Source organism: Macaca mulatta, chromosome 3, assembly GCF_049350105.2.
Source record: "Macaca mulatta isolate MMU2019108-1 chromosome 3, T2T-MMU8v2.0, whole genome shotgun sequence".
Lineage (NCBI taxonomy): Eukaryota > Metazoa > Chordata > Mammalia > Primates > Cercopithecidae > Macaca > Macaca mulatta.
Window position 1 is genome coordinate 142,491,355 of NC_133408.1, and position 13,706 is coordinate 142,505,060.

Below are 13,706 nucleotides of genomic sequence, written 5' to 3' on the forward strand. Positions count from 1 at the left end.
TTGAACCTCCCTAATATACTTAGCATGGCACTTCCTATAGTGGGCAGCCCAAAGTGTTTGTAGTGTAAAAGAGAATCCTCCAACCCTGATGCACTGACTTTTAATCTGCTATTATTAATAATAAGGCAGCACTAGAAGTATCCCTCTGAACCAAATGTACATAAACAAAGACTGTTCCAGGGTTAGAAGTGGGAGTGGGGAGGGAGGTGGGAAAAAGCTCACTTTACCAAGAAGATTGTTAATCCTATTTTTAAACAAGACAATTCCGCAAGTTACTTCCTGGAGCCCTGTCTTTGTTGATAGCTAGTGCAGAATAGATCAGGTACATGTTGGGTTAAATAAAAAGAACATATAGATTCATATATTTGGGTACATTGGGGCAGGAGTTTTGAGAGCAAATTACAGAGTTAAACACATGTCTTAGGAAGCCTTTCCTTGCCCTTAGTAGAACCACACTGCATAGGGATAGAGTAGTCATTTTCCCATTTCTTGGTCAAAGAAACATAGTGTGATTTTAATTGGCAAAGTATGGGGAAAAGAAAGATCAAACTGTTATTGTGTCTATATAGAAAGAAGTAGACATAAGAGACTCCATTTTGTTCTGTATTTGAGATGCTGTTAATCTGTAACCCTACACCCAACCCTGTCCTTGCAAGAGACATGTGCTGTGGTGACTCAAGGTTTAATGGATATGGGGCTGTGCAGGGTGTCCTTTGTTAAACAAATGCCTGAAGGCAGCTTGCTGGTTAAAACTCACCACCATTCTCTTAATCTCAAGTGCCCAGGGACACATACACTGCGGAAGGTTGCAGGGACCTCTGCCTAGGAAAGCTAGGTATTGTCCAAGGTTTCTCCCCATGTGATAGTCTGAAATATGGCCTCGTGGGAAGGGAAAGACCTGATCGTTCCCCAACCTGACACCCATGAAGGGTCTGTGCTGAGGAGGACTAGTATAAGAGGAAAGAAGGCCTCTTGGCATCTTCTGCCTGTCCCTGGGCAATGGAACATCTTGGTGTAAAACCCGATTGTATGTTCTATTTACTGAGAAAGGAGAAAACCGCCTTAGGGCTGAAGGTGGGATGTGCTAGCAGCAATGCTGCTCTTTATGCACTGAAAAGGTTTATGGAGATGTTTACATATGCATATCAAGGCACAGCACTTTTCCTTAAACTTATTCATGTCACAGAGATCTTTATTCATATGTCTTACTGCTGACCTCCCTACTATGATCCTATTATCCTGCCACTTCCCCTTCCCCCTGCAGATGGTAAAGATAATGATCAATAAATACTGAGGGAACTCAGAGACCGGTGCCGGCGCGGGTCCCCTGGGCCCACTTTTTCTTTCTCTATACTTTGTCTCAGTGTCTCATTTCTTTTCTCAAGTCTCTCGTTCCACAGGTGTGGAGGGGCAGGCCACCCCTTCAGCAAAGGGAAGTAAATAAGGAGGAAGGCTTCTGAAACCCCAAATTCCAATATATGTTGAAAAACTTTTGTAGGAAGGAATTTATAAACTTTACAAATTACTAATAGAATAGAGTCTCCACAGATTCAGGTCAAAGTGCAAAGAAGTTTCAGTAAATTATTTATTGGCAAGATAGAAAAAGCTATTTTCAAGCAACCTAAATGGAATTTTATAAACTGTCCTCCCTTTTGAGTATTGTCTCTAAGCTGAAATTGCTTGTGTGTTCTTTTTCTTGAGAGCAGTAACACTGTGCTTGGCCTCTATTGCTGCAAAAGGAAATAGGTTGAAGGCTTTTCACTCCATAAGTAAGAAATGTATTATTGGGGAGGTGATAAATAATACATTAAGGAAGAGATCTCAGATATTTAGAAAAGCCTTACTATTATTGATGCTTTATTATTGGTGCTAAATGGTATAAAAAAAGAAGAAAAAGTTGGAAAAACAAAAATTTCAGGATTTCCAGTTCTTTCCTCCACATTTATTTTATTTTATTTTTTTGAGACAGAGTTTCACTATTGTCGCCCAGGCTGGAGTGCAATGGCACAATCTCGGCTCACTGCAACCTCTGCCTCCCAGGTTCAAGCAATTCTCCTGCCTCAGCCTCCTGAGTAGCTAGGATTACAGGCACCTGCCACCACGCCCAGCTAATTTTTGTATTTTTGGCAGAGATGGGGTTTCACCATGTTGGCCAGCCTAGCCTCAAACTCCTGACATCAGGTGATCTGCCCGCCTTGGCTTCTCAAAATGCTGGGATTACAGGTGTGAGCCACCGCACCCAGCCCAACATTTATTTTAATTACTAGAAAAAGAAACTCTGTATTACAGTAAAGGAACTGGGTGCAAGGTCCCTCAAAATCATGACCTACCTAATGCAGCATGGGCACAGAAAAAGAACAGTTTAATAAAGCTGAACCCCTTATTGATGAAGGTTAGAGTAAACACAGGGATTTACCAATTGGACTAAGATATTTTAACCATCTTATCAAAGCTAATTAAAACGGGGTTGTGATACTGAAAATATAGCGAGAGAATAAGAGGGAAAAACCTTACAGGATGTCGTTGAATACTCAACTGTGTTCTGGGAAAGATGCAATGAGCTCCAGGACATAGACAAGATTATGGCTCGGAGTGAAAAGGAGAGATAAGAATTCAGAGAATAATTTGCATCAGAAAAGCACTTGACAAAAAGATCAGATGGTACAAGCACCTGGCACCTTTTCTTCAGCTGAGAATATCATGGTACTATTATAACAGAGGGAAAAACTGTACTGAGGAAGAGGATCATTCTGTATTTTGTGTGCTTGGATTCGACACGGAAAATATTTATGATGAAATGCAATATGTAATCACAACTCTCCTCAGTTCAGATTTTGTTATTGAACCAAACAGAGGTCCACTCACCCGGCGTAATAAGACTAGGTGTCTAGGCCATATCTAAACCAAGGCTTGTAGCACGAGAAGGGAAAGCGTTTGTTTGTAGGGACCAAGCAAGGAGAATCAGGCAGATTATACTTACCACCCGAACTCTCAGATGGCTTGTAAGTAAGGGTTTTTACAGGTAGAGAGAGCCCAGTGGCCAGGAGTGGCAGGACTAGATTGCAGCTCCGACTCGGACAGACAGAGCAGCATGTAGAGGCTCACATCATGAATTTTAGCTCCAGAACAACCATAGGAATAAATCAGTAAACCCAAGAGGACCCACAGACCCACTGAAGGAAGCAGATTGCTCCTACAGGACCCAAGAGACACCCAAAATACTGTGCTGGTATCCATAGCTGAGAGATCCACAGACGATTCACATCACAGAAAGCTGTGCAGACAACCCCCAGTACCAGTCCAGAGCCTGGTAGACTTGCTGGGTGGCTAGATCCAGAAGAGAGATAACAATCACTAAAGCTCGGCTCTCAGGAAGCCACATCCATAGAAAAAGGGGGAGAGTATTACAGCAAGAGAACACCCCATGGGACAAAAGAATCTGAACAGCCTTCAGCCCTAGCCCTTCCCTCTGACAGAGCCTACACAAATGAGAAAGAACCAAAAAAAAAGTGTTGGTTTTCTGACAAAACAAGGCTCTTTAACAACCCCGCAAAAATCACACTAGCTCAGCAGCAATGGATCCAAACCAAGAAGAAATCCCTGATTTACCTTGAAAAAGAATTCAGGAGGTTAGTTATTAAGCTAATCAGGGAGGGACCAGAGAAAGACGAAGCCCAATACAAGGAAATCCAAAAAATGATACAAGAAGTGAAGGGAGAAATATTATTCAGTGAAATAGATAACGTAAATAAAAAACAATATATAAAAACTTGAGGAAACAGACACACTTATAGACATGCAAAATGCTCTGGAAAGTCTCAGCAATAGAATTGAACAAGTAGAAGACAGAAATTAAGAGCTCAAAGGCAAGGTCTTCGAATTAACCCAATCCAACAAAGAAAAAATAAGAAAATATGAACAAAGCCTCCAAGAGGTCTGGGATTATGTTAAATGACCAAATCTAAGAATAATTGGTGTTCCTGAGGAAGAAGAGAAATATAAAAGCTTGGAAAACATATTTGGGGGAATAATTGAGGAAAACTTCCCTGGCCTTGCTAGAGACCTAGACATCCAAATACAAGAAGCACAAAGAACACCTGGGAAATTCATCGCAAAAAGATCATCGCATAGGCACATTGACATCAGGTTATCCAAAGTTGAGACAAAACAAAGAATCTAAACTGTGAGACAAAAGCACCAGGTAACCTATAAAGGAAAACCTATCAGATTAACAGCAGATTTTCAGTAGAAACCCTAGAAGCTAGAAAGGATTGGGGCCCATCTTCAGCCTCCTCAAACAAAACAATTCTCATCCAAGAATTTTGTTTCCAGCGAAACTAGGCATCGTGTATGAAAGATACAGGCTTTTTCAGATAAACAAATGCTGAGAGAATTCGTCACTACCAAGCCACCACTACAAGAACTGCTAAAAGGAGCTCTAAATCTTAAAACAAATACTGGAAACACATCAAAACAGAACCTCTTTAAGACATAAATCCCACAGGACCTATAAAACAAAAATACAGGCCGGGCGCGGTGGCTCACGCCTGTAATCCCAGCACTTTGGGAGGCCAAGGCGGGCGGATCACAAGGTCAGGAGATCGAGACCACAGTGAAACCCCGTCTCTACTAAAAATACAAAAAATTAGCCGGGTGCGGTGGCGGGCGCCTGTAGTCCCAGCTACTCAGGAGGCTGAGGCAGGAGAATGGCGGGAACCCGGGAGGCGGAGCTTGCAGTGAGCCGAGATCGCGCCACTGCACTCCAGCCTGGGCAACAGCGTGAGACTCCGTCTCAAAAAAAAAAAAAAAAAATACAGTTTAAAAAACAGAAACACAAAAACCAAAGTACACAGGCAACAAATAAAATGATGAATGGAATGCTACCTCATATCTCAATACTAACATTGAATGTAAATGGCCTAAATGCTCCACTTAAAAGATAAGAACTGCAGAATGAATAAGAATTTACTAACCAACTATCTGCTGCTTGAAGAGACTCAGCTAATAAGGACTCACATAAACTTAAGGTCAAGGGGTGGAAAAAGGCATTTCATGCAAGTGGACACCACAAGTGAGCAGGAGTAATTGGGGACTTCATTACTCCACTGACAGCACTGGACAGGCCATCAAGACTGAAAGTCAATGAAGAAAAAATGGATTTAAACTATACCTTGGAACAAATGGACTTAACAGATATATACAGAACATTCCATCCAACAACTGCAGAATACACATTCTATTCAACAGCACATGGAACTTTCTCCAAGATAGACCATATGATAGGCCACAAAATGAGCCTCAATAAATTTAAGAAAGTTGAAATTATATCAAGCACTCTCACAGACCACAGTGGAATAAAACTGGAAATCAACTCCAAAAGGAACCTTCAAAACCATGCAAATATATGGAAATTAAATAATCTGCACCTGAATGATCACTGGGTCAAAAACAAAATCAAGATGGAAATTTAACAATTCTTTGAACTGAAGGACAATAGTGACACAACCTATCAAAACTGCTGGGATACCACAAAGGCCACCTAAGGCTACTTTTCCTCCTAAGAGGAAAGTTCATAGCCCTAAATGCCTACATCAAAAAGACTGAAAGAGCACAAACTGACATTCTAAGGTCACATGTCAAGGAACTAGAGAAACAAGAACAAACCAAACCCAAACCCAGCAGAAGAAAGGAAATAACCAAGATCAGAGAAGAACTAAATGAAATTGAAACAAACAAAAAAATACAGAAGATAAATGAAAAAAATGCTGGTTCCTTGAAAAGATAGATAAAATTGATAGATCATTAGTAAGATTAACCAAGAAAAGAAGAGAGAAAATCCAAATAACCTAAATAAGAAACAAAATGGGAGCAGAAATATGAAAGACCATTCAAGGCTACTATGAACACCTTTATGCACATAAACTAGAAAACCTAGAAGAGATGGATAAATTCCTGGAAAGATACAACCTTCCTGGCTTAAATCAGGAAGAATTAGATACCCTGAGCAGATCAATAACAAGCAGGAGATTGAAGTGGTAATTAAAAATTACCAACCAAAAAAGTCCAGAACCAGATGGATTCACAGCAGAATTCTACCAGACATTCAAAGAAGAATTGGTACCAATCCTATTGACACTATTCCACAAGATAGAGAAAGAAGGAACCCTCCCTAATTCAGTCTATGAAGCCAGCATTACTCTAATACCAATACCAGGAAAGGATACAACCAAAAAAAGAAAACTACAGACTGATATCCCTGATGAACGTAAATGCTAAAATTCCTAACAAAATACTAGCTAACCGAATCCAACAACATATCAAAAAGACAATCCACCATGATCAGGTGGGTTTCATACCAGGAATGCAGGGATGGTTTAACATATGCAAGTCAATAAATGTGATACACCACATAAACAGAATTAAAAACAAAGATCACATTATCATCTCAATAGATACAGAAAAAGCATTTGACAAAATCCAGCATTTCTTTATGATTAAAACTCTCAGCAAAATCGGCATACAAGAGACATACCTCAATGTAATAAAAGCCATCTATGACAAACTCACAGCTAACATAATATTGAATGCGAAAAAGTTGAAAGCATTCCCTCTGAGAAATGAAACAAGACAAGGATGCCCGCTGTCACCACTCCTCTTCAACACAGTACTGGAAGTCCTAGCCAGAGCAGTCAGACAAGAGAAAGAAATAAAGGGTATCCAAATTGGTAAAGAGGAAGTCAAACTGTCACTGTTTGCTGGTGATATGATTATTTACCTCAAAAACCCTAAAGACTCCTCTAGAAAGCTCCTAGAACTGATAAAAGAATTCGGCAAAGTTTCAAGATACAAAATGAATGTACACAAATCAGTAGCTCTTCTAAACACCAACAGCAACCAAGCAGATAATCAAATCAAGAATGCAACCCCTTTTAAAATACAAAAAAATGAAGTACTTAGGAATATACCTAGCCAAGGAGGTGAAAGACCTCTACAAGGAAAGCTACAAAACACTGCTGAAAGACATCATAGATGACACAAACAAATGGAAACACATCCCATGCTCATGGATGGGTAGAATCAATATTGTGAAAATGACCATACTGCCAAAAGCAATCTACAAATTCAACACAATCCCCATCAAAAAACCACCATCATTCTTCACAGAGAGAAAACAATTCTAAAATTCATATTGAACTGAAAAAGAGCCCACATAGCTAAAGCAAGACTAAGCAAAAAGAACAAATCCTGAGGCATCATATTACCAGACTTCAAACTATACTTTAAGGCCATAGTCACCAAAACAGCATGGTACTGGTATAATAATAGGCACACAGACCAATGCAACAGAATAGAGAACTCAGAAATAAACCCAAACACTTACAGCCAACTGATCTTCAAGAAAGCAAACAAAAACACAAAGTGGGGAAAGGACACCCTTTTCAACAAACAGTGCTGGGATAATTGGCTAGTCACATGTAGGAGAATGAAACTGCATCCTCATCTCTCACCTTACACAAAAATCAACTCAAGATGGATTAAAGACTTAAATCTAAGACCTGAAACTAAAAATTCTAGAAGATAACATTAGAAAAACCCTTCTAGACATTGGCTTAGGCAAGGATTTCATGACCGAGAACCCAAAAGAGAATGCAATAAAAACAAAGATAAATAGCTGGGACTTAATTAAACTAAAGAGCTTTTGCACAGCAAAAGGATCAGTCAGCAGAGTAAACAGACAACCCACAGAGTGGGAGAAAATCTTCACAATCTATACATCTGACAAAGGACTAATATCCACAATTTACAACGAACTCAAACAAATCAGTAAGAAAAAAACAATCCCATCAAAAATTGGGCTAAGGACATGACTGGACAATTCTCATAAGAAGATATACAAATGGCCAATGAACATATGAAAAAATGCTCAATATCACTAATGATCAGGGAAATGCAAATCAAAACCACCTTACTCCTGCAAGAATAATCAAAAAATCAAAAAAAAGTAGATGTTGGTGTGGATGTGGTGATCAGGTTACACTTCTACACTGCTGGTGAGAATGTAAACTGGCACAATCACTATGGAAAACAGTGTGGAGACTCCTTAAAGAACTAAAAGTAGAACTACCATCTGATCCAGCAGTCCCACTACTGGATATCTACCCAGAGGAAAAGAAGTCATTGTACGAAAAAGACACTTGCACAGGCATGCTTATAGCAGCACAATTTGCAATTGCAAAATCAAGGAACCAACCCAAATACCCATCAATCAACAAGTGGATAAAGAAACTGTGGAATATATATATATATACACACACACATGATGGAACACCGCTCGGTCATAAAAAGGAATGAATTAACGGCATTCACAGTGACTTGGATGAGATTGGAGACTATTATTCTAAGTGAAGTAACTCAGGAACGGAAAACCAAACATCATAGGCTCCCACTGATATGTGAGAGCTAAGCTATGAGGACGCAAAGGCATAAGAGTGATACAATGGATTTTGGGGACTTGGGGGGAAGGTTGGGATGGGGGTGAGGGATAAAAGACTACAAATGGGATGCAGTGTATACTGCTCAAGTGGTGGGTGCACCAAAATCTCACAAATCACAACTAAAGAAGTTATGCAACCAAACACCACCTGTACATCCATAACCTATGGAAAAATTTAAAAAATAAATTAATTAAAATAAAGGTGGGGAGGCAAAGGTTATAGGCAAAGTCATAAATTGATACATGGGACCTACATATTGGTCTGACCTAAAAAGGCAAGACATCTAGAAGCAGGGGGGCTGCAGGTTATAGGTGGATTTAAAGATTCTTTGATTTCTGATTGGTTAAGGAAGTGAAGCTTTATCTAAAAATTTGGGATCTGCAAAAAAGAATGTTAGTTCTGGCTCATGGGCATGACCTTCTCCAGGCCCCTGAGAAATGTACAATGGTCAGAGTTTAGTCTTGAGCTTCCGCTTATCTGAAGTCCACGTTCCAGCAGATCTGTTTGGTGTGGGGGGTCCAGGTTTTTGAGAAACAACTCAGAGACATATGTTCAGATTTTGTCTTTGGTTCTTACAGAAAAGAAGACATCTATTTTAACCTTTTTGGCTATTGTTTTAAGCTATTATTATGTTGTTGTTGTTGTTATTAAGTTGCTCGTTTGCTTTATTTTTTCCCCCGAGACGTAGTTTCATCCTTGTTGCTCAGGCTGGAGTGCAATGGCACAATCTCGGCTCACTGCAACCACCGCCTCCCTGGTTCAAGCCATTCTCCTACCTCAGCCTCCCAAATTGCTGGGATTATAGGCACCTGTCACCACACTAGGCTAATTTTTGTATTTTTAGTAGAGACAGGGTTTCAACATGTTGGCCAGTCTGGTCTCAAACTCCTGACCTCAGGTGATCCGCCCACCTAGGTCTCCCAAAGTGCTGAGATTACAGGCTTGAGCCACCTCACCTGCCTGCTTATTTGCTTTTTAAGGCTACTTAGGTAGGTGCCTGGAATTGTTTTAACGAACCCAAGATTTTTCTTTTTTCTTTTTTTTTTTTTTTTAATTTTTGTGCTTGAGAAGGGCCCACAGGCCCCTACAAGCAGTCCCTGCTCTATCTCAATTTGACTGGTTTCTTAAATCCAGAACTGCAGTGGAACTCCAGAGGACATATAACACCTTTATAACCTTGATTTGTAAAGAAAACATAGAACTAGAAGAATAGATCTGAGAAACAAACAAGGAGAGCTTTGTGATTGCCACAGCCTATGACCTTGAAAGAGTTTCCAGGCTGCAGGGCAGGGAGAGGTTGCACAGGCAGAGCCCAGCAGACTGCCTGAGTAGAGGAGACTGAGCTTCTGAGCTGAGCTTCTGGAGAGACAGGGCTGCCCAGAGTTCATAAGAGAAAGTTCCGGAGGGGAGCAAGCTGCACAGAGGGGATTGCGGAAGGTGCCATGAACAGTCAGCAAAGTACTAATGAGCAAGCGTTGAGGAAACTACCTATACATGGTCCACTTGAGGATGAACCTCAAAATAATTATGCTGAATTAAAGAAGACGGATTTTTTTTAAAAGTGCATAACTGTATACTCCCATTTATGCCATTTATATAAGATTTTAGAAAAAGCAACAAATCCATAGTGCTACAAAGCTGATCAGTGATTGAAGGGGGTGGGGGTTGGAGGGTGACAGGAAGGGAGGAGCATGAGGGAAAGACTGCACTTGAATACAAATACATTTTTGGGAGTGATGAATATGTTCATTATCTTGATTAAGGAGATATGGTTCACAGATTTTTACCTATGTCAAAACTTACTACATTGTATACTTTAAGTACATGTAGTTTGTCAGTTATACTCCAGTAAAGCACTTTTTTAAGACTGCATTTAAAAATAATATATGCTGAGCATTCCAAATCCAAAATCTGAAATGCTCCAAAACATGAAACAAGGAAATGCTCATTGGAGTAATTTGGATTTCAGATCTCCAGATTAGGGATGCTCAACTAGTATGTCTTCTCCAAATATTACAAAAAAAAAAAAAAAATCTGAAATTTGAAACAATTCTGGTCCCAAGCATTTTAGATAAGGGATACTCATCCTGTACAAATAAAAAACAGAGCTCGGGCGTGGTGGCTCATGCCTGTAATCCCAGTACTTTGGGAGGCTGGGGCTGGTGGATCACGAGGTGAGGAGTTTGAGACTGGCCTGACCAACATGTGAAACCCCGTCTCTACTTAAAAAAAAAAGAAAAAAATACAGGGTAGGCTGGGCATGGTGGCTCATGCCTGTAATCCCAGCACTTTGGAAGGCCAAGGTGGGTGGATCACCTGAGGTGTGGAGTTCAAGACCAGCCTGGCCAACATGGTGAAACCCCGTCTCTACTGAAAATACAAAAAAATTAGCTGGGCATGGTGGCACGTGCCTGTAGTCCCAGCTACTCGGGAGACTGAGGCCAGAGAATCGCTTGAACCCAGGAGGCGGAGGCTGCAGTGGGCCGAGATCGTGCCACTGTACGCCAGCCTGGGCAACAGAGCGAGACTCTGTCTCAAACAAAACAAAACAAAACAAAACACAGAGTAGCCTCCCTCGCAGGGTTGTTCTGAGAAAGTGAATGGAGGGGAGCAAGCCCAGATAACCTCTTTGCAACTCGTTCCCAGTTCAGACTATCTTTACCAAGATTCTTGATGTTCTAAGGTGTTTTTCAGTTTTATAGATGTGTTGCTAGGATCTATGTGGTCAATTAATGCTCTTGATATAACTTTATGCAATTTTGTATTTTAGGACTCATGAATCAAGCAAGCAAACGTGAAAAATGGATTAAGGCTGATGCCCCAAAAGGCACTGTAAGTTTTAGAAGGCAAAGCTGGTTTCAGTCCCTGAAACTGCAGGACTAAGACTGATTTGATTTGGATTTATGATTTTTTTTTTTTTTTTTTTTTTTTTGAGACGGAGTCTCGCTCTGTGGCCCAGGCTGGAGTGCAGTGGCCGGATCTCAGCTCACTACAAGCTCCGCCTCCCGGATTTATGATTTTTAACAATGATTCGCAGATCTGTGACTACAAAAATGTAAATCCCACCGTTCATATAAAGGTTGAAAACAACAAATTGAGAATGAATACTGGTGAACTGTTTTGGGAGGCTTTTTCAAAATGTGTACTTTGCTATTGTTTTCATTTTCTACTGCTGTATAACAAATTACCACAAATTTAGCAGCATAAAATAATACTCATTTACAGCTCACAGTTGTGTAGGCCAAGAGCCCAGTATGTCTAGGTTCTCTGCTCAGGGAATCACATGGCTAGAATCAAGATTTTGGCCAGGCTGAGTTCTCATCTAGAGTCTCTGGGAAGAAATCTACTTCCAACTTCATTCAGATTATTGGGAAAATCCGGTTCCTTGTGACTGGATGACTGAGGTCTCCATTTTCTTGCTGGCTGTCAGCCAGCAATCACTCTAAGCTTCTAGAGGCCACCCACAGGCCTTCTCATGTTGCCCCTCCATCTTCAAGCCAGCAGTGATGCACTGAGTTCTTCTCATGCTTTGAATATCTGACTTCTTCTGCAACCAGCTGGAAGAATATATACTTTTAAAGGGCTCACTCGATTAGGTCAGGCCCACCCAGGATAACATTTGTTTTGCCATATAATGTAACATTCATAGGAGTGATGGCCCATCGCATTCAGTTTCCACTCCCACTCAAGGGAAGGAGATTATACAAAGGCATCCATCATGTGGGGGCAATTAGCTTAGAATTCTTTATAATGTAGCTCTCACATGACAGGTTTTCTACTTAGTACCTCTTATGGCATCAATGTAAATTTAAGCTGTAAATAAAAAACACGTATGTGAAGCAGTTGCTACTGATTGTTAATATCTTTTGTGTAATTTAAGATATAGCTCATTAGGAGGAAAGAAACAGCTATTTTATAGCTTGATGTATGAAGACAGATTTTTATAAAGGTATACTGTATAAAGATATTTTATGAATTTAATTTCTTTCAAACATCTCTATTCCTGGAATATTTAAATTACATAATACTGGCCAGGCACAGTGGCTCATGACTGTAATCCCAGCACTCTGGGAGGCCAAGGTGGATGGATCACTTGAGGTCAGGAGTTCGAGACCAGCCTGGCCAACATGGTGAAACCCCCATCTCTACTAGAAATACAAAAAAAAATTAGCTGGGTATGGTGGTTCATCCCTGTAATGCCAGCTATTCGGGAGGCGGAGGCAGGAGAATTGCTTGAACCTGGGAGGCAGAGGTTGCAGTGAGCCGAGATCACACCACTGCACTCCAGCCTGGGCAACAGAGTGAGACTCCGTCTCGATAAAATTAATTAAAATAAATAAATAAGTTATATAATACTATAAGACCAGACCTATCTTTTGGTGATGTAGTTTGGATATCTGTCCCCCAAAATCTCATGATGAAATGTAATCCCCAGTGTTGGAGGTGGGGCCTGATTGGATCATGTGAGCAGATTTCTCACTGATTGTTACCACCACCTTCTTGGTTCTATCCTCATGATAGTGAGTTCTCACAAGATCTGACTGTTTAAAGGTGTGGGCATCTTCCCCCTCTCTTGCTTCTGCTCTTGCCATGTGATGTACCTGCTCCCACTTTGCCTTCTGCCATGAGGAAAAGCTCCCTAAGGCCTCCCCAGAAGCCAAGCAGGTGCCCATGCAATGCTTTCACAGCCTGCAGAATCAATTAAACCTTGTGAGCCAATTAAACCTCTTTTCTTTATAAATCACCCAGTCTCAGGTATTCCTTATAGCAAAACAAGAATGGCCTAAATCGCTTGGATTATATTTTTTATGATTAAGATGAGTCCATTTTTTTTTCTTTTTTGGGACAGGGTCTCGCTCTGCCACTCAGGCTGGAGTACAGTGGCACAATCTTGGCTCACTGCAACCTCTGCCTCTCAGATTCAAGCAATTCCCATGCCTCAGCCACCAGAGTAGCTAGCATTACAGGTGCACGCCACCATGCCCAGCTAATTTTTGTATTTTTACTAGAGATGGGTTTTACCATGTTGGTCAGGCTGGTCTTGAACTCCTGGCCTCATGTGATCTGCCTGCCTCGGCCTCCCAAAGTGCTGGGATTACAGGTGTGAGTCACTGCACTGGGCCAGGAGAAGTCCATTCTTAAACACTTAATTTTTAACAAACCTTTCCAAATATTATTTATGATTATCTTTTTCTTTTTTTCTGAGGTCTC

General features: G+C 40.7%; 1 protein-coding gene across 3 annotated transcripts in view; it reads left to right on the plus strand.

The window, feature by feature from the left end:
• The window catches only part of FAM185A (family with sequence similarity 185 member A), a 65,672-nt gene extending 53,335 nt beyond the window's left edge, over positions 1 to 12,337 (plus strand). For 2 of the 3 annotated variants that reach the window (XM_001084177.5, XM_015134567.3), the window contains one exon: positions 11,266 to 11,424. In XM_001084177.5, the coding sequence (XP_001084177.2) occupies positions 11,266 to 11,378 (113 nt within the window). In that variant the 3' untranslated portion in view covers positions 11,379 to 11,424. The other variant, XM_028846143.2, reaches the window with a different exon arrangement.
• The last annotated feature ends 1,369 nt before the right edge of the window (positions 12,338 to 13,706 follow it).